At 34.9% G+C, this 22,195-nt stretch overlaps 1 protein-coding gene across 9 annotated transcripts; it reads right to left on the reverse strand.

Moving 5' to 3' along the window:
• Positions 1 to 507: 507 nt before the first annotated feature.
• Positions 508 to 18,157, reverse strand: LOC108331783 (protein ALTERED SEED GERMINATION 2). 9 transcript variants are annotated; one of them, XM_052875738.1, is made up of 20 exons: positions 17,903 to 18,153; positions 17,646 to 17,714; positions 16,814 to 16,891; positions 16,083 to 16,217; positions 15,894 to 16,004; positions 15,612 to 15,740; positions 14,712 to 14,827; positions 14,511 to 14,628; positions 13,426 to 13,531; positions 12,596 to 12,741; positions 12,340 to 12,507; positions 12,118 to 12,228; positions 4,959 to 5,070; positions 4,352 to 4,701; positions 3,326 to 3,416; positions 2,558 to 2,653; positions 2,398 to 2,468; positions 2,181 to 2,308; positions 1,606 to 1,717; positions 872 to 959 (listed from the first exon to the last, which is right to left on the reverse strand). In XM_052875738.1, the coding sequence occupies exons 1-19, from the start codon at positions 17,972 to 17,974 to the stop codon at positions 1,630 to 1,632; spliced, it is 2,295 nt and encodes a 764-aa protein (XP_052731698.1). In that variant the 5' UTR covers positions 17,975 to 18,153; the 3' UTR covers positions 872 to 959; positions 1,606 to 1,629. The 9 variants fall into 9 exon arrangements, with proteins under 9 accessions (XP_052731699.1, XP_052731701.1, XP_017422191.1 ...); XM_052875742.1 differs by lacking the exon at positions 17,903 to 18,153 and adding an exon at positions 17,322 to 17,389 and having other exon boundaries at positions 17,646 to 17,694; XM_052875740.1 differs by lacking the exon at positions 16,083 to 16,217 and having other exon boundaries at positions 17,903 to 18,154.
• Positions 18,158 to 22,195: the final 4,038 nt, after the last annotated feature.

Raw genomic sequence — 22,195 nt, forward strand, 5'->3', positions numbered from 1 at the left:
AATCATTAAAATGCCTTTTTATCACAAAATAAGATAAGCTTGTACTATAAAACATTTTTAAAAGAATTAAATAATAAAGATAATCAAACGTTCTTTATTGGAAAAATTGAATACTTAAATTAATTACAAAAATAAAAGATCTATTCTTTAAATTTAAATTAAGATTAAATTAATTTAAATAATCAAGAATAGTAAAGTATTTATGCTTATAATAGAAATTAAAATAATTAAATTAATTAGAAATAAGAAAACATTTGTAGTTATTGAAAGTAAAACAAAATATCTATATTTTAAAAATTAGAAATATTTAAAAACAAATTAAAACAGAATTTTAAAAATTATTTAAGAAATTCTATATTTTAAAAATTATAAATATTTAAAAATAAATTAAAAAAGACTTTTAAAAATTATTTAAGAAATTCTACCAATTTCCCATTCTCCAATCTTTTAAAATTTAGTCTGAGGATGATTAGAATCTTCCAGTAAATAAATTGTTACAGAGGCATCTGAGTAAAAAGTCAATATTTCACCAGATCATTTTACTATACAGATATTAAATCTAATAAAATGCAATGTTTAAAATGAGAGACCACCTTTAACTGTACAGACTGTACCAACCAGCTACCATTACAATGTCAATTTTTACAACTCTTTCCATTTTCTTTTTGTTTTTTTCGGAACCATCAACAGTCCAGGAAATAAATACAGTATACCTTCTGAGCAAAATCAAAGGATTTATTTTCAACTCTCCAAATTACCCAGCGCATCCGTAAAATGCCTGGCTTTACCATCGATCACTGATCCCCATCGATGTCAACACTTACCAGTCAACTGAATAGAGTACCCTACAATCATTGTAGTACAAAGGTACTAAGGATTAAAGCTTACTCGTATTCCAGTCAAATACAAACACACGAGCCCCACGGTTCCATATCAGGCCCAATACAAAGAAATTTGTCCTACAAAGGACAAAAATTCGACATTTGGACAATTCATAAAGGAAAAAGTAAACGTGATCTCTGAACAACACCTTCAAATGAGATAGCCTAGAGGTGAAAGCTTCAGAAACACGGCAAGCTCATTCTAGGTTTCTAAAAACTGCTTAATTTAAAAAATTCTGGAGTTTGAGGACCACAGGATTACAGATCAAGTAATTTAACATGCGATATAAAGGCATATGAAATACAAGTTTAATAAATATGATTGATGCTGTATCTGCTGCGAACATATATTTTAGATGACATAAAACATTTTAATGCAATAGCGCTACCATTTTTTTTTTTTAAATATAGTATAGATGAGTTAGCAATATACCATAAATGAAACTTCAAGATATCACATCGTAAAGAAAATTGCAGATTTTGGTAATCTTATTATGTTGGTTGATTTGCATTGGTTGAACCATTAAGTTAGCCAACTGAATCATTCAAAATCACACAACCAATACTCAATAGATTGATTTTGAAACATCACTAATGCCAAAAACTGAGGCTTTTTTATTCAGAGATCGAAGTATTTATTGAAAACTTTATATAAACAGAGAGACTTGTAAAGGAATCTGAATATTATTTTAGATGCAAGAGAAGTGAACAGAGAAGGACTTACCAGCAAACGAAAATTAGCAAACCTTTAGCTTTGAGCACATTCAAATGGACGCAAGCGTAACGAACCCTCAGGAAAGTCGTGCATTCTAAATGGTTCCAAAAGCTCAAAGGGCCTGCGGATAACAAAATCACTTAACCAAAAAAATATCTAAATAGTTTATTCCTTCTGAAAGCACTAAGATAAACCAATATAGTTAAACATAATAACACAAATAAAAAACTAATAATGGATCTACAAATCAAGCCCAATTCAAGAATAATTACAGACATTAAATCCAACCCTCCTGACCACCTGGGCGCACTGTCAAAGATGAGACGTGCAGCCTGCCTATTTCATAACATTCGGTTTAAATGAAACTCTTGTCAAATTAATGATCTCCAAAGTTAGAGGTGATGCCTAATGACCCACAACAATAAGACGGAAACATTAGGCTAGTTCAGTTAATATAGAAAAAAGGGATATCTCAGTAAGTATTTAAAAAAGAAAAGGCTCCCAATATTAAGAGAGGAATGACAGACTAAAATACAAGTCATGTTCATTTTCAATTTCAAAAAAATGAGGTCTAAAATTCTTACAATATAGAATTGCGGCTACGGGATAACTTTTGTTGATTGCTCTCAATAGCAGCCAACACATCACAAGTTTCTGGTCCTGCTGAGCCATCAGCTACAGAAGATGGAACAGGGGCACTTGGAGTCCATATCTAGAATAATGTACCCCCAGAAAGCTTCAGAGATTTAAGTTTTTATTCCATTCAAGAAATACTATGCATCATATAGTCATCATTCTCACCTTTATTGTGCTATCAATCCCACTGGTTGCGACAACAAAATCAAATGGATGGCATTGTATACAATTTACAACTGTAGCAACACGAGGAAAACAAAGCTACAGACAGCCAAACAAGAGAAGACTAATAAAACCTGAAACTCTTAAGGAAAACAGTGTTTACCAGATCCATCACCATTTAGAATTTTTATAAGTCTACCAGTACGCTTTTCCCAAATAAACCATCTGCCATCATCACTTCCACTGGCAACATATTCTCCTACAAATAAACATGTGAGATGATCTTGAACAAATTTCCGACTATGCCAGCCCAACTATCAACTCAAAACACACCACTTATGTTAGGCACGTACCTCAACAACAAAATAAAGTGCGAAAGGTGGACAGAGAGGAATAAAGAATAAGATAGAGATAATTAGTCTATTTTTATATAATAAGGGGTCAAGAGGACTGAAGGGAGTCTTTACTAGAAAGCATTTTGTGGAGAATACAGTAGTGGCTCCATTAGAGAACGGTAAACCCTTGTATTCTGACTGCTGTCAGTTCTTGTTAATTAAAGTAAGAAATTCGTTAAGAAAATTAGAAGGAAAGAAAAGAAAAGGCCCATATCCCAAAACATACGACGTAGTATATTTTCCATTGTGGCTTAAGCTTTAAAATCTGTAGGACCAGTACTTGCAGTAAGGATATTTATGGATTCTGTATGTTTTCCACTGCATCGATACACGGATCTTTTATCTTCCCATTTCAGCAACTGATATTAAAGTTATTAAAGCCAACTGGTTTTAGTATATATATTTCTCCTGTGCAAACAATATAAAGCAACCAAAAGAGAATGGAAAAAAAAAAGAAAAATTTGCTTGGTATATGAGGACTCGCTGTGCACAACCAATTATAATTAGGAAAACCACATACGAAAGAAATATCAGACCTCTTTGACCAAGAAAATTGGCCTGTTTTATGTCCGTCCCAATATTGCAATGGCCAATAAATCTCTGTTTCATATCAACAGCTGGTTCAGGCTGCAATATTAACAATAGAAAAAAAAATTATCCAAAATGTACAACTTAATATTAGCTCATTAGGTTGCATACCGAAATATTGAAGGTACTGATGATAAGCAATCAAAAGGCTTACAAATAAAACCTAACAAAAAAAAACACATCAAATGTTGTTGCACCCTTTCCACATAAGACTAACCATTACGTTCTTGGATTGTACATTTGAACCAATACAGAGGAAGAAAAATAAAATAAAATAAATTCATTTAGAGGTGCTAATTTGACACATGGCCTATGGGTCAATCCCAACTCACTCCTGAATAAGCCCCCTCTTAAAGTGAGTTAAGATCAAGGCCAAAGTGGGTTTGATCCCACTACAAAACTTTAACTCCTAAAACCCAAACCTATTGCTCGGGTCAAAGTTCAAATCAAATCAACTAGTATTGAAGGTCAACTCAAGTCAGCTCGGACCAGCTCAAGTTAATCAGGCAAACTTGGGTTCAACTCAACTAAGTCGACTTGGTTCAACCATCAATCTTGGCCGATTCATCTCGAACTTCAGCTCGTGTCAGCTCAACATGAGCAAACTAACTCGATTCTTTGGCCCAAGCCAACTCAACTCAATTCATTGGCTTGAGTGACTCGCCTCAACCTCCAACCCTAATGGACTCAACTCGACCTTCAACCCAGGTCAACTTAGGTCGACCTTTGGCCTTGGTCGAGTTGATTTTTCAGCCCAACTAATTTGAGCTGACCACAACCCAGACCAACTCAACTTAGCATGAGGTGTATATAACTCGACTCAAACTGTATCAAGCTTGGTTTGACCTAGACGCAACTTGACCTAGACCCAACTTAAATGACTTATTTTAACTTTGTCTTGACCCAACCTATTTTTGGATCATAGTGATGAGAAACCACCAACAATAATTGAATTTGAAGGTAGAAATATATACCAAATAACATGTTCTACTGCTCTGTGACGAAGATGAAGGTGAATCGCTTGGGCCACTAGCACCTGCATTGTCTCTAGAGTCACCTCTTCGGTGAATTCTAACATTTAAACTTCCATGAAGAATATTTGAATCAAGATCTTGTGCCTCGTCACCAGATATTGATGTTTCAAAGTCCAGCTCCAATTCCTCATCATAATCAGAATCATCCCTGTCTGATCTAGAACCATCTTGTGGAACATCACCATTAGCCTCGGGGCGATAGAGTATGTCACTTAATGATAATATTCTTCCACCTCGAATGTCAGACCTTGATGCACCATCATTGGCCTTGCTATTTTTTTCAGCTTCAGCTGTTAAATAAGCCAGTTTGATCCAACATAAAATGATAAAAAAAAAAGTAGTACATAATTTCCAATTATAAAGAGCAATATTTGGAAAATAAAATTTTTCTGTATCCAATTTTAGGCAGTTATGAAATGAAGTAACTGTTAAATACTCTCTAATATCTTTTGTCAACACAAGAAAAATATAAATCATGTTTCAGGACCTCAATGGGTCACATAGTTCTTTAGACAACAAGGGTAATCCAAAAATTTCACTAACATACCTAACGCAATATCCTTCTTCACATTCTCTACTCTCTCTGCAACTTCAGATTTGAGTGGGGCCAGTGAATGGGAAGCAACAGCAAAATCCAAAGCATCTTCATGTCTACCCAACTGCAACGAAATAATATAGTATAATGGGTTTTAAAACTAAGGCAAGTTCTAACAGGGTATACATGACAAACAAATGGTATGAAAAAACCCCTATATAAGTCCCTCCAGCCAAAAGTCAAAACATAAATTCACACATACTGTAACTGTTTTGTCAAACATTCCTTCAATCTCAATTTTCTTTTAATCAAAACTCTTTTAAATCCTGCACAAATATTCCCTTAAATTTTATCAACTTGAGCTTGATACCTCCTATAACTTCAATTAGAGATATCATAGATAAACATATATAGATTTGACACTCTTTTATTTCTCTTTGTTTCCTTCTGGGTTTCTATAGGGTTGGTAAAAGAATTCATGTATCAATCATCCATGTTGTTTATCCACACGTAAATCCATCCCTTTATCAAGTCCATCCATTTAATTTTATGGATGGATAATGATCCACCTATTATTTATCAGAATCCAATGAATGTCCTATCATGACGAAACAGATTAAAATTAATCCAATCAATTTTTTCACAATTAAGTCTATCAAAAATGTAATTTACCTAAAACCTTAAAAAAAACTGAATTTTTCAATCAAAATTTATTTATTGAAAATTTTGTTAAAATATGTTTAAAATTTCATTTTAAATTCCTAAATTTTGTATGTTTAGATATACATCCATTTGCTTAGATGTATTGGGTTGAATCTTTTATTAGATGAATCAGATTGTAATGGATCAAAATGAACACTAAGATTTTTTTCCGAGCCTTCCAGTTTGCCATGTTGGTTCAGTAATGGATTCTCCCTCTCTTTATCATGCTCAACTGGGTCTTCCTAGTCTTGCCAAGATGTAGCAACTTGTCCTAAGTTTGTCTGTTATCCAGTTTTTCTTGTGGGTCATGCTAATTAGGAAAACAAGGTCATAGTTATTTCCCTAGAAGTGTCTTACAACCTAATTTGTCTCCTTTTTGCCTTGGTTCATTCTGACATTTGAAGACCAAATCATGTTAAGACAAATTTAGGGTTCCAATATTTTGTCACTTTTATTAATAATTATTCAAGATGTACTTGGTATTAAAAATTGTTGAGTTGTTTTCTATATTTCAAACATTTTAAAATGAAATTAAAAATCAACTTGAAATTTCTGCCCAACCTTATGCAGTGATAATGCCCATGAGTATCTTTCTCACTCTTCAAAATTTTATGGCTTCTCATCACATTCTTCATCAAACCTTATGTGTTTATACACTTCAACAAAATGAGGTGATTGAGCACAAGAATTGAAATCTTGTTGAAACAACTCCCCCAATGTTAAGCCATGGTGAGGTTCCTCAGCATTTTTGGCTCAATGCATGTTATCTCACTAATTGCATGCCATCTTCGGTCTTGGATAACAAAATTCTGCACTCTATTTGATTTCCTCATGAACCTCTCCATACTTTACCTCTTAAAGTTTTTTCATCTACATGTTTTGTTTATAATTTTAGTCTTGAACTTGATAAACTGTCTTCAAGATCACACAAATGTGTTTTTCCAGGATTCGAATATAAATGCTTCTCTGCTTCTTTTAACTGTTATTTCATTTCAGCGAATATCACATTCAACGAGTCTTCTGTTTACTTTAAGTCTTGTTCTCCTTGTGTGTCTCTATATGCTACAATCAATATCCCAGTTAGTGATGAAATAAGTGTTTTCAGAATAATGCAACATAGGAGCTTGTCCTATTACAGTTTGGAAAATGTGGTGTTGGTTGTAGTGGGTTTTTTCCATCGAAGTTGTTTATGATAGTACTATTGACCATCTCAAGCCTTACCTTGTGGCCAAAGGTTAAACACAAGTTTTTTAGATTGGATTATGATGATATTTTTTCTCCAGTGGCAAAGGTGACTTTTGTTCACTTATTTATAATCATGGTTGCTCTTCAACAATGACCTTTTTACTAACTAGAGGTAAAAAATGTTTTCCTTAATGAACATTTGCAGGAAGAAATTTATATACTTGAGAATTAAACTGTAAAATAATATCCTTGGTGGTCGCTGCCTCATTCTCCTCCACACGCACCGTCACGAACGACTTCTCTCGGATCAGCTTCCGGCGCGTGTTTGTCACAAGTCACCTTCCCAATATCAGAATCATATCGCGCCACTACTGTTTGTCTCGCTGGACCAAAAGAAAAAAAAAATCTTTGTTTCAGCATTGTTCCTTAGCCTCTTTCATAATGTGTGTTTAGCTTTGCATATTGTAGCAGCTATGATGTTCATGATGGCTTGTGTCATTTATTTACAAGTCTCAAGGAGAGTCAGTGCTATTAGCTGGTTAACACCAAGCAATTTCAACACCAAAGTCATAAATTTGAGGTTCCTCACGGCGTGAAGGGGGTGTGTTGGAAGTCCCACATCGACTAGAGATAAGGCCAAATTATAATATATAAGTGAGGTGCAAACCTCACCTTACAAGCCGGTTTGTGAGGTTGAGTTAGACTTAAAGTTCACTACTAACATGGTATCAGAGCCATGGTTAGAGCCTATCCTAGCGAGTTCTAAGTAGGCATTCTATTCTTCTATTCCACCCGCTATCGGGCCGTTAACGGACCACCCAATTTCTACTATCACGCACGAGATGTCTATACCTCGATGTGAAAGAGGTGTGTTGGAAGTCCTACATCGACTAGAGATAAGGCCAATTTATAATATATAAGTGAGGTGCAAACCTCACCTTACAAGCCGGTTTGTAGGGATGAGTTAGGCTTAAAACCCACTTTCTAATATATATAAAGCAGCCTCCAAGTTTTGTTGCTCATGGGAAGTTTTCAGGATTGGTATGCCATCTTCGCAAATCTTTGTATGGCCTAAAACGGTCTCTTAAGGCTTGGTTTAGAAAATTTAGCCGTGTTCAACAATTTAATATGACTCACTTTTACCATCACTCAAGTTCTGGATGTTCTATTCAATGATAACATTGTCCTTACATATAGGACCACCATGGTAACTCTCAAATGAAACAACACCTTTGTCAATACTTTCATACCAAAGATTTTCACAAACTCAGATATTTCTTGGGAGGAAGTATGCATTGGATATTTTGGAGGAAATTGGGTTGATGAACTCAAAATTTGTTGACAGACTCATGGAACTCCTACCTAATTAGGGAGAGCCTTTTTCGGATCCTTAGAAGTAAAAAAGATTTGTTAAAAATTTAACTATATTATTGTTATTCATGCTAACATTTCCTTTGCAATCAATGTTGTGAGTCAATTTCTCAATTCCTCGTACATTAAAGGAGGTCCTAGAAAAAGTTTGTCATATGGTCACAATAATCATACTAAAGTGGTCTTTTATTAAGATGTTGATTGGACACGATCTCCCTTTGGTAGAAGGTTCACTTCCAGATATTGTGTCTTTATTGGTGATTGTTAGAATTATTGTTGTGTGTTCAAAGTGAGTTGGAAAGGAGTGTTAGTGTGTATGTGAGCTGTGAGTGTGTATGTGATATATCTGAGTGTGTGTGAGGTGTATTCCATTAACTTAATCCTATAAGTATAGGATTAAGGAAAATGGTGTAAGTGAAGTGAATCAATAATATTTCATTTAACATGGTATCAGAGCAGGTTGTCTGATCCTATTCTGGTGGTCTTGACTGTCTGCCGGCGGCCAGCCACCATGGCCGCCGGTAGCCCCTAAAATTTCTGTCGTGGGTTGTTCACCAATACTGTCACTACTATTTGCACTTGTCCAGTGCCGTTGTTTGCGGTTATCTCCCATCTGTTCGCTGCTGTCTGCCAACGTCGTCACCGTCGGCAGCCCTAAAATTTCAGTTTCTCTTCTTCTTCTTAAATCTGTGCCACAGTCGGCACCAATCTAGACCCGGCCAACCACGCCGGTTTCGAGAGCCAGTTCTCTGTCACGCGCCGCCACGCAGCGCTTCTTTCCAGCCACTCCGTCGCCGGCCGCCGGCCACCGTCACATATTCGACCGGTGACCAGCAGATCTGGAACGTCTACTCGAGCGACGACCAACCCCACCGGTGCCGGCGTCTGACTCTTTCCCACGCTCCGCCACGCGCCGCTTCTTTGTGACTGCAAGCAGGCGCGTACAGCTCATGCGCCGCCCTCTGCTCGCCGGAAATTTCCCCGCGACACCTCTATAGCCGTCGTCGGAGCTTCTTCTCTCTGTTCTGACCCTCCATAGCAACAATAGTCATCATCTCCTTCCTTTTGCCTACTACTTGGAAAAGAAGGAGAGGCCTGCCATTGCTTTAAACTTCCTGTCACAGTTCTTTCTTCTGATGCTTGTCGGGATTACTGCGAACCAAGGTTTCTACTTGCTTGGTTTGGACAACACATGATGCTTCTCTTTTTACGTCACAGCAGCAGCTCCCTGAAGCTCCCTGTGCCTGCTGTTGCCTTGCTGGACCAGTTGTTGTTTTCACCCCAAAGCTGCGGGATGGAAGTTGCTGGACTGGTGGATGTTGCTGCCCACCGTGAAGTACTGCTGCACCCCATCCGTGCTCTTCCTAATCTCTCCAAGCTGCTGGACATGATTAGCCGTGTGCTTCGTAATATGTTTCATTGCTGGACCGGTGACTTTCACTTTACTGGATGCGTGAACTACTAATCAGTTTCTGTTTTGAAGAACCTGAACCAGGGTACTGTTGTTCTCAATGTTGCTGCTCCATTTGTGACCAAGCAGCTTCCATCATCTCCTTCTCCATTGAGAAGGGCTTCTTGTCTCTATCATCCTCTCTTTGTGTGCTTTCTCTGCTGGACGTGATATGTCTTACATGAGCTGCACTTCTACACCTGGACCAGCAGCTATCTCCCGGTCTTCTCTCAAGTCCACACTCTTTGCTGGGCTTGTGTTTGCTGGATGCTTACCACTTGCTGCTGTTTTCTTTTAGCAGCCGGGAATGTGAAATGTTATTGATGGATGTGATTCATCTCTTTCCTTCCAGCCATCAATGTTGTGTGCAGCTGCTGTCATGCCTCTCAAAACCGTGACCTTCCATACTGTGTATTTCCTTCTTTTTTCCAGCACCTGGACTGTGAATTTCCAGCCCTCTCTGCTGGACTGTGTCCAGCTTATTCACCGTTTTTCTGCTTTCCGGCACCGATTTGCTTCTGTCCAGGCGCCGTTTTGCTGGTGTCCAGGCGCCGTTTCCGCTGTTCAGGCGTCGTTGTCCAGGCGCCGTTGTCCAGGCGCCGTTTCCGCTGTCCAGGCATAGTTTTGCCGCTGTCCAGGCATCGTTTTGCCGCTGTCCAGGCATCGTTTTGCCGCTGTCCGGCACCGTTTTGCTGTTGTTTTTGCCTTGTTGTAACAGCTCATGTGGAGTTGTTCTTTGAGACCGCCCGCTGAATTGAATCTTCCGAAGTTATGGGTTTCAGATTTGTCCAAACCCTCGTACGGATCGGTTCTCACCCATTCCTCCACCTTCACGTTCATGTTGTTCAGTCGTGAGGGGAAGTATGCTTCCAACCACTGTAGGCCCTCATCACCTCATCAGTCAAGTGATGGCATACAGGCCCCATCAGTCAGGGCTAGATGGCCGTCCCTGTAAGTCCCCATCACCTCAGTTAGTGATGGCATGCAGGCCCCATCAGTCAGTGCTAGATGGCCGTCCCTGTAAGTCCCCATCATCTCGTCAGTTAGTGATGGCAGTCCCTGTAGATTTGTCGCTTCCAGCCACTACAGGCCCCATCAGAAAGTGATGACAATTTAGTCCCTACAGTGAGGGGGAGTATCGTTCCAAGACAACACTGCAAAGGAAATCTCTTGTGTTTGAAGACTTTCCAAGTTGAAGTTTCTTAGTGCTTGTATTTTTCTTAGTGCTTGTATTTGCAATTTGGTTGATTGATGTTATTTTCATTTGAGTATGTATATTCCAAGCTTGGCTCATACAATATGTATGATCCAGCTTGAGGGGGAGTGTTAGAATTATTGTTGTGTGTTCAGAGTGAGTTGGAAAGGAGTGTTAGTGTGTATGTGAGCTGTGAGTGTGTATGTGATATATCTGAGTGTGTGTGAGGTGTATTCCATTAACTTAATCCTATAAGTATAGGATTAAGGAAAATGGTGTAAGTGAAGTGAATCAATAATATTTCATTTAACAGTGATAACTTGATCTCTTGGAAGAACAAGAAACAAATTGTTGTAGCAAAATCTACTATAGAAGCAAAATTTAGAACTATGACCTCTGTCACTTGTGAACTTATTTGGCTTAAACAATTCCTTAAAGAGTTGCAATTTGGATGTCACTCAAATGATACTTATATGTGAAAATCAAGATGTTCTTCATAATAGCTCTAATCTTATATTTCATGAAAAGATCAAACACATTGAGGCTGGCTGACATTTTATTCGAGAAAAAATCATATCTAGAGACATTAAAATTGAGTTTGTTAACTCAAGTGATCAATTAGATTATATTATAACCAAGTCTTTACTGAGACTTGGAATTGATTATATTTGTAACAAGTTTGGTACATACAATTTATATGTACCAGCTTGAGAAGGGAATGTTATATATTGTTAAAATATCATTATATATTGTTAGTTACAATATTATGTGTTAATTTTAAATGTACCCAACTTAGGTTCTCTTTTATTTTCATATCTATAAATACAATTTATGTGAGGATTCCATATTAATATCAATTTTAGATGTTTCCAACTTCACTCTTCTAATACCCAAGTTTTATATCCCCTTGCTAGTCCTAACCTCAACCACCCAAAGACATTTATGATAATTGATAGTAGTAACAAGTATTTCTACCTCAACTATCTCTCCCATTCTCACTACTACGGCAATCCTGTGCAACCAAACACAATTTTTTCCATGAAGATTAAAAAAACATAGAATACATGTGCTCAAAAAATCCTTTCATCATCAACTTCATTCATATAAAATTCCCTTTTTCTCTTTTGTTTCTGCTAACAAGCAAAAACTGTATGACTCTCATAATTTATCATATTTTTGAGACTGATATCGAGTCTAAAGAACCAGTATAATGTATTATTTCAAAGTGAAAACATTTTCAAATTTGAAGTTCATACAAAAAAAATTACCTGTGACAGTGCTTCTGACATGTAGAATAGTGCTTTATAGGAGGAATTATCAATTTTTCTAGCAGCATAGCAGTCTCTTATAGCCATATGAGCATCGTTTTTCCAATCCCTCTGGATAAAGAATGAAAAATTAAAAACATGTCAAGTCCAGCAAAAAATATATAAAAAAAAAATACTAAACTGAAAGGAGAACGAAACGCTGAGACCCATAATAATAATAACCTTGATCAATAGTGCAGCACGAGTGCACAAGCATTCATGTTTAAGCGCAGACCCAATGATATGGCTATAGCCATTCAAAACCTCATTACATGCCTCGATTCCATAATAGGGTATCCCATTGTCCAATGATTTCTTAGCATATTTTATCAGTTTCCTGCACTTGTCAAGCTGCAAAACCCAATTAGTCAAGAAAAATATTATGAGAAAGCTAAAGTGACATCTCTTAGATCCCCCAAAAAAAGTAAAAACTTCGTACCTTTGCAGCAATGTTCTTTTTAATAGGAAACCCGTTTGGGAAGACATTAGACACACAAGACTGCAACTCTATCCCATTAACTATAGGAGAGTAAGTCATCATCTTTGATACGTCACCTGAAGTATATTGCATCTCATTCATTCCAGCTGCACAACAAAAAATATTAAGTACTATCTCACCTTTAAAATCTACATAAACATAGAAACCATAACATAACAGAATGTAAGTTACTGCAGTAACACAGTCATAGATAGTTGAGAATATCCAAATCCACACGATAATCAAAACTTAGAAAATAACTGACATATCATCAGAGAAAACCTGTCAGCAAATGAAATAAATACTTCCTTCCAAAGGAATATTTAATAAATTGGAACTCTGATAAGGTCTTCAAAAGATGTACTGTGAGTTCCAGTTGAAAAAGCTAAACAAAGAGTAAAAGATATGCAGAATTAGCATGTGCCACACATCATGGAAATATCAAAGTGAAATGCAGTATCATTGGCCTCTTCAAAACACGAGAAAAAAAAAACAAAAATAAAGGAAATTCACTATTCAAGCTTCATTACATTATTTAAAGTCTCAACACCTTCTAACCAAGAGTTCATAAAAAAACACATTACACTTGTGTATCTGATAATTTGACTTAAAGGTTACAGCTAAAACAAGTACAGCGTAACCAAATAAAATGACAAGTAACTGTCAGGAAATGAAAGAACTTCTATAATTTACCCATATCCCAAGTTGAACAAACAAAAAACACATTATCTTATACTACTTGTGAAAAATAAATAAACAAGAAATGAAGAATCAAGGTTCAATGCTATTACCATGATTTACATTCATCAGGTAAGCATGCTCTCCACTATAGCTGAGGAGAACCTCATGTCCATCAGGACTGAATGTAACATGAGTTAAGTGTAAGCTTGGATGTCCCTGTAAAATAGATACAATTTGAGAGAAAAAAACATTTGGCCTGAAGTGTTATAAAGACTTACATGTCCAAAACACACCATATACCAAGGGGGGAAATGAGAAAATCAATAAAACATAAAGCACGTAGGGCATTTAGTATGAAGAATGGAAAATTAACATTACAAACTCACTTTATTTTGGTTTAGAGATTTGGAGAATAGAGATAGGAAATACTAATGATATTTGCAACCCAAGTATTTTTTAATGTGTAGACTACTATGTATCTTAGGTTCTTTTCCAAAAAACATTTGTTTAAAATCAACATCACCAATATCCCAAGGAAAAACTGCCGCCACCATAGTCACAGCTGTCATTTTCCTCATGAGACATTAATATTTCCCTGAATACCACCATCTCCTAAGACACAAATATGCCCAACCCAACAGTGGATGTTGGTGTGTAAAAATACTGTTGTTTTATGAGGATACCCAAAGGGTAAGTACGTGGAATTCAACACAGTACCAATCCCACTTAGCCCTCTAGGATGAAATAGAATTCCCAATGTTGTGGTAAATTGTGTTGCCTTTCAACATTAATGAAACATGTAAGGTTGTCACTCAAAAGTTTATGTAAACTCATAGATGCACTTCAAAAGGGTTAGCTATATGAGAGGAAAAAGATCTTGATTGGATTTTAAAACAGGGCATACATACACATATACACACATATGTATGTATATATACACATATATGTAAGTATATACATACACACACACACATGCATATACACACACACACAAATATATATATATATATATATATATATATATATATATATATATATATATATATATATATATATACATATATATATATATATATTGGTTGTGGTTATACACATTAGAGGATTCTATCACATGAATGTGTCATTCCTTTCTTCACCAGCAATATAAACACTTAAAGAATTGATAATCACATATATGTAAAGCCAAGGGACTCACACGATCAGAAAGATGCATTGGACAAAAATAATTAACACAAGGAGGAGGAGACATTCTTTTTCGACATGAGCTTAGAGGTGGCAGCATCCTTCTATCATATAACCGTGCAAAGGCATCACTGCAAGATATAGAAAGTCTAAAATCAGTTTTGAAATAGAAAGGACGAATTAATTAACACAATTAATTACCAGAAATATTTACCTCCCACCAACAAGGAGCAAATGCGGCCTAGTTGAACTAATATCACAAGACTTTAAAGAAAGGACTTGTTTAGGAGGATCACCAAGTGATCTTTTAGAACCACTTCGTAAGTCAAGCTGACATTAAACATGAAAATCAGTTAATGAGAAAAAAAAACAAGGATTCCAACTTTTGAAAACAGTGATCATAGTTAACCAGCTTCCTGACTAACTTGCAGTACAAAAATACAAAAACTACACTCTGCAAAGATTGTAAACATCCGAATGTTTTAAGAAAAGGCAATAATGATAGCATCATGAGATCAAGGATGCAACCAAGATCACAAGCTTAGAATTAACAATTCCCTTGAGACGCCTTAGTCATATAGGTTTTCCATGCGGACTTATAATTTAGGATATAAATTAGCTACCATAATAACTTGTGACAGTTTGGAAAAACAGGACAAAATGTCAGAGAAGTGATTTGAATTTTGACTACTTCTACAATCACATTAGTGTAAAATGCATAATAAATAATATAAAAAAACATTTCCGTAATAAAAAAAACACGGCGTAGTTACATTCAACATTATTGCAGGTAACAATATACTCCTGCAACCTACCTTGGTGAAAAGACTTGAATGGGAAGTTCTCATTTTAATGAAAAAGAATCAGCTCATTGATGAGACCAACATAAATGGTACATGTTGATTCAGATGCTCTGGATAGCAAGCAAACCAATTGGAAATTTGGCAAAATCAAATATTACAGAAATGGAGGATATTCAGTTTTCCCAGATCACATATATGCAAGGAAGAGCTGTAAATTTTAAATTTACAATTCTGCTCAGATGTTCATGTCAGACAAGGTTCAAATGCATTCAAAATCGTATGTATGAATACAACTGTGTTAAACCACTTACAAGAATATTTCGACACTCTTGGTGTGAAGACCCAGCTGGAGGACAAGAGGTACCTTCCCGAAAATCATGTTGTCTCAAGGTCCCATCTTCACTAGCACTCCAAACTACATTAGGGTTGCCATTTTCAACCTGCAAAAAGGAATAAGGAAGACGTGAAAACTAACATTATTTAGCCTAAATTAGGCCTTCCTACATAGGTTTTGTTTTATTTCCTTTAACCTCATTGATCTAATGCTATTCAAACTATGCTAAATTAGCAAATTCTTAGACCACATAACTTACAGCCAATTTCTTGACTCTTCGAGCATGGCATTGGTAAAGTGCAGATGGAGCAATGATTGAATTGTCGCTAGATCCACTTCCACTTAGGCGAGACAAGTTAAATAAACGGACCTAGCAAAATAAATAAATAAAAAATTGAGAATTAAAACTGCATTACCCATTAAAAATATTCAAGAATCACAATACTACTTCAGCATCTCCGGCTCCAGAGGCTACAAGCTCATCAGAAGTTTCTGGTATAAACTTAGTACAGAATATATTTGCTGTATGTCCTGTATCAATTGAATGTAGAAGTTTTCTACCAGAATAGCTCCAAATATTGATCTGAAAAATTTCAGGGAAACAATTACTGCCTTGTGTTGCTGGAGAAGACCATGAGGAAGTTATAAACCAAAAACAGAAAATCTAAATGCAAAATTTCAGGTAAACAATTAGTTGCCTTCTACTACAATAGAAGATCAAGAGGAAGTTATAAACAAAAAACAGAAAGGCTAAATATTGATCTGCAAAATTTTGGAAGCAATTAATTGCCTTCTGGAGAAGACCAAGAGGAAGTTATAAAACAAAAAGGCTGTAACAATTTTCTATGACTCTATCAGTCTGTTTGCTATCTTTTGACAGTTATGACTGAACTTATCAAAGGATCATTCTAAGTAGTTCGATGATTTTCTTATCATTCCCTATTTTGTTTGAAAATAAATCACAAACAACTGAGAGAGAACTAGATGCAAGCATAATATAACAAAGAGATGTCAAAGTCTTTAGTAGTAGACGTAGAGTGCAAAAGGGGAGTAATAGGCCAATTTAATCATGGACAAATAAAACTAATTGTCGTTCCCATTTTGTTAAATCTTATAGCTACAATCTAGTATATGTAGATGAGATGGCAATACAAATGACATTAAAAATAAGTGGCTTACCCGAGTATCATCTGATCCGGATATCAACATTGTACCTTTCGAATTCCAAGCCACCGCATTGACACAGCCAAGGTGGCCCTATTCAGACAAGGAGAAACACGATACACAGTGAGGTCAAGAAACAAAAATAGGGTGTATAGATTATTTGTTTTCGAGGTAATGAGGGACATAGAAAATGAAGCAATCAGCTACAGACACATGAAGAGAATGTTCGTTGAAATGCATGGGTAGTGCCAATAATTTTAAGAAATTCGCGATGACTGCCTCCCTTTTTCAAGAAGTCTAATCGATATATGTATCATCATATAATAAAGGTTTTAAATTGCAGGATATTGCTAACAAGTGTATCGTATGTGGCCAAAATTGTGATTGTGCTGCGGTTGTGGTGGCCCAGAAAACTAGATGTCCCGTCCAAGATCACAATTGCAGACCGTTTTCAAAACATTAAATATACTGTACAACGATTTGTCAAAGACAAGATGAGTATAAAAGGATTATATGCCTTTACCTTCTACGATCACTTGAGGCACTTCAAAATATACACTTTTTTGTGCATTCCTTCAAGTATTCAATATTCTGTAAACATGCGTAACATAAAGTGCTCGAATTGCCTAAACCCAAACGCAAGTTACGATAAAACAAGAAATCAAGATGAAGATAAGAACACCCAATTTGCGTTACTTAACTTAAGGTGCCTACAAAAACACACAAAAACGTGCATATGATCGAATAACATTTCGGGAGAATATTCACACGGACGCTATTCCAATTCAATGCTCACATATGACAGAAACTACTACGATGCTTGAGTAAATTAAGATACGTTACCAACCTCTAACTCCCTTTCTTGAGAAAGCCTCCGAATGAGAGAGGAATGAGTCTGCAAAGTGTGATTAACATCCTAAAGAAAAGAAGAGGAACATTCACGGGGTCAAGAATCATAAGATACGGCAAAAATCACGAACGAAAATCAGAGCACCCAACGAAAATCGCCATGCACGAGATTGAGAATCGGAATTGGCAAGATTCTTAATCGCGTAGTATGGAGACGCTTTGAATTTGAGGAAGAGAGAAAAGGAAGAAGAATACCAGTGGCGAGTTGAGATATCGAGAGTCAAGAATCGCGTGTATGTTGCCATCGCGAAAGGGAATGGAATCCATGGCAGAAGGCTGTGTTTGGCTGCGGTGAGAGAAAGCTAAAGCAAGAAATGAGTCCCTCACTGGGTCACTCCACGGCCGTTGGCGTGAATGTCATCAATTGGAGCTCATGCGGTTACACTCACAATCCTTCCAAACACTTCTTTTCTCTTCTCTTCCAGGTTTCTTTTTATTTTATATATTTATATATAATTTATACTACAGGTCTTGAATGAAAAGAAAGTGTAACAGTGTCAGCTTAAATAAATAAATAAATAAATAAATAAATAAATAAAAATGGTAGGTTTTTATTTATTACATTATAAAATAGAAAAATGGGAGGAGCATGAGGTTTGTTTGGGGAAATGAAAGAGTGAAGGAGTGAGGAGGTGTTGCGTGATATGTAAGCGCCGTTCATCGTGGTGCTGGCGAGGGATGATTGGTTCCTATTGTGTTCTGATTTTGCTGGAACGGTACAGCTTACATGTCCAATGGGTACCTTTTCCGCACTTTTAAAAGCACTTTAACGTGTACAGTTCGGAGATTAAATCTCGGTGCTTTTTTATTTGTTTAAAAATTTAATTAATTTTCAGATATATACTTTTTATTTAACAAAATCTTGATATTTTAAATTATTATTGTACTGTATTTGTATTACCGCACAAACACACAGAATTATCTCAAATTGATCATTTTAATTAAAAGAAAAAAAATTGATTGGTATTTATTAGAATCTGTTAATCATTTAATTAAATTAAATAAGCAATTAGGTTAATTCTAATCAAAAGTTTTAAAAAAATATATAAAAATATTTCAAAAATATAATTGTTAAAATTTTTATCAATGTATTTATTATAGTATTAATTACTTAATAGATTAAATCTAAAGTTACTTAAACTTTGAATAATTTTTAACAAATACACTCCATCTATTCAAACATACCAATAAAAGAAATGAAAAGTAAAAAAAAAAAAAAATAAATACTCAGTTTCGTGAAATTAAAATAATTACAATTAAAATTACTTGTATATCATAACTCAGGTAATTTAAGTTTTATTTTAGTTTATATTTAGAAGAAAGAGATAAGTTACCAAATATACGATAAATGAATGAATACGGTGTAATTTAGTTAAATATTTCAAGTTTTAACTTTTTAAATTATTAATTAATTTTGATGTAAATTAGATATTCTCACTCCATAATCATAAGAGTTTTTAGAGAAAAGTATTGCTAAAAGTTTACTAAGTAGACTCTCATAAAAAAAGATATGTGAGTCACAATTGATAGACTTAAGAACTTGTCTTATCTACCTAGAGTTTTTCTCATACCCTCTTTACAAATTTTCTCATAGAAATCCTCAAATACACTGACATTCAATTAAATAATATCACTCGTACTTTATCATTTTTCTTTTTGAGTATTTGGTCGTCCCTTGTGTACATGGTTGATCATTTACAATTCTCTCATCTTTGGTCTCCATTCATTACATAATAAAAACCTAAAATCCTTCCATCTCCCACTTTGTTCTCATTACTACTCTCTTGTGCCATTGCAACATTTTTCTATCATGTCTAATAGTCTTACATGGTCTAGGAATGGAGGTCTAAGACAATTTAAACGTTCATTTCTCTACATACCTTTTGAAATACTTTTTGAAAATAAAACTATGACTGAATACAAATTTCAAAGCGAATGATACCTCAAATGTATGGTGATTGACTCTAACAATGTCACTCACTGGACTTAGGATCAGAACATTAATGTTTGTCATCGGACCGATAATAAGATTCTAAGACAATTCATCAGTCCCTTAAGTCATCCATTATGAATGATCAATCAATTCTCTTAGACCTCAATTGAGGCTTATATTCCTACTACACCTAATACTATTATATCACTTAGGAATCGAGATCAAACATTGTTTAACACTTTTTCCTTCTTTTACCCTCTTAAATACCTTTTAAGAATAAAACAATCACGAAGTTTCAGAACGAACAATACATCGGATATATAATAATTGACTCTAACAATATCATTTGACGAACTTGAAATTAAAACAAAATCCTTTCACCCTCTTCACCTCCATCAGCAACAAAGTATCAAAAACTTTTGAAGACGTTTTTTGCCCTTGCAAGGAAGTGCATCATGTTAGACCCATTGAAAAGATTAGTGTTGATTTATTTTTTTCATATTTGCCATAGGTGCTTTTAGAATGAGTGTTTTTTAATTCATAATTTTTTAGACTTTTTAAATGCATTACGTATTATAGAATCTAGAATATGTTTTTATTTGAAAAACACTTTAAATTATATAATCCAAAAAATATTTTTTAATCCAGAATGTATTTCGAAAAAAAAATTCAAATGGTTTAATTTAAAATATATGTTCAGGATTACATTTAAATTGCATAATTTGAAAAAAAAAAATATTCTGAATTATATAATTTAAATATAAATTTGTGTTTCAGATATACAAATCAAAATATTAAAATATAACATTTTTTTTTTCTTTACTTGATAAAATATTCACGAGTTACACAACCAAAACTTTGATTGAAAAACCAAAAACAATTAACCAAATCGAATGCAACACAGACCACAAACAGACACCTCCCACCACCAACAGGCACCACTACACAAACAAACCATATCACACTCCACTTTTATTTATTTTTATTAGGGTTATTTTGGTATTTAGGAAATTGGGATGCTGGAAGAAAACATGGGTACAGGAAGCAATGGTCCTAGATCAAATATCTACTATTACCATGACCCAGCCCAGTAATATGCAAATTAACTGTGAGTAGAAGATCACCAAAAATAAGAAGGCTTTCGATAAAAAAATATTAGGTTTAATTAATTGTTTGAATCCATTGTAACGCTCCCATTTACTGTATAACACTGTTATTAAAATGTAACCTAATATATATTATCTAAAATATATCGAAATCTTACATAAACACAGTAATAAATATAATATAGCATCATTCAAAATAGATTGTTTGTCTTATTTATACCTAATTTTTGGACGTTGTTGATATAATAAGAGTATAATTTTCACCATACGTTAAATATTTACTCATATCAAAGTTTACTTCTGCATTCTGAATAACTCACTACAACAATCGTGCTAGATTGAGAAATGAATGTAAAATTGATTAAATAACTTGAATTATTACTGGAAAAAATAGAATATATATGATGATTTATTATTATTATGACACGTATAATTCGTTTGTCATAATAATTTGATCGATGATATTTTGGTAATAAAAGTAATAATTATTATGACGAGTAAAAGGAGATATGTTATAATAGATTGACTGATGACATTTTCATAATAAAAATAACACTTATTGTATCATAGGATATTTATTAGATAAAATATCTTAGATATTTTGAGCGGTTAAGATATTTATGAGTAACTAGCCAGATTTTTAGGTAAGGTTATTTTTATTGACCTATAAATACAAAGACAGGGCAAAACGCCAGGTACGTTCCCTCTACGCTCTAGAGACTCTAGATAATATTTCAGAGTGATATTATAATCACTCTCTTGAGAGCTGAGGCTCCACAACTGACATCTGACTTGAGCGTCGGAGTATCTTTGCAGGTACCTCCCTCTCCTTTGGCAAAAGTAGACAAGTGATACGAGCTGAAGGAGCATGAATGACAACAATTGAGGAAAAGCAAGCGTCCCAGACATTCAGAAGCAACAAAGACACACCGGAAAACATCTACACCGAAACACTTATTATAATTGATATAAAAGACTTATCATAATAAGTGAGATGTATTATGATTGGTGTAGTTGACTCGTCATAATAAGTGAGACGCGATGACAAAATTAAAATTATGTTCAAAACTTATCATAAAAGGTTTAGGAAAATCTATAATAGTAAAGCTTTATCATAACTATTAGTTCAACATTTATCATAGTATATATGTCTAAATCTGTAATTTCTGTCTTGATTCAGTATTATTCCACGTAATCTTCTTCTATTTCTCCTCATGCACAGTCTCACGCGTGTACATTCTCTCTCATCATCCACAAGTTGTTGCCTCCCTACACCGTCGACACAAGATGCCATTACCTCTCCACGCCGTCAACACGAGACGTTGTCATCTTCACATGTTGTCGAACAAGAACAGGGAACATATACACCAGATTCTTGAATGCATAATTCAGTCTAAAGATATTTGTTCTCGAACACAAGTGTTTTATATAAGAGCAGCATTTTCTCTT

Source organism: Vigna angularis, chromosome 4 (genome assembly GCF_016808095.1).
Source record: "Vigna angularis cultivar LongXiaoDou No.4 chromosome 4, ASM1680809v1, whole genome shotgun sequence".
NCBI lineage: Eukaryota > Viridiplantae > Streptophyta > Magnoliopsida > Fabales > Fabaceae > Vigna > Vigna angularis.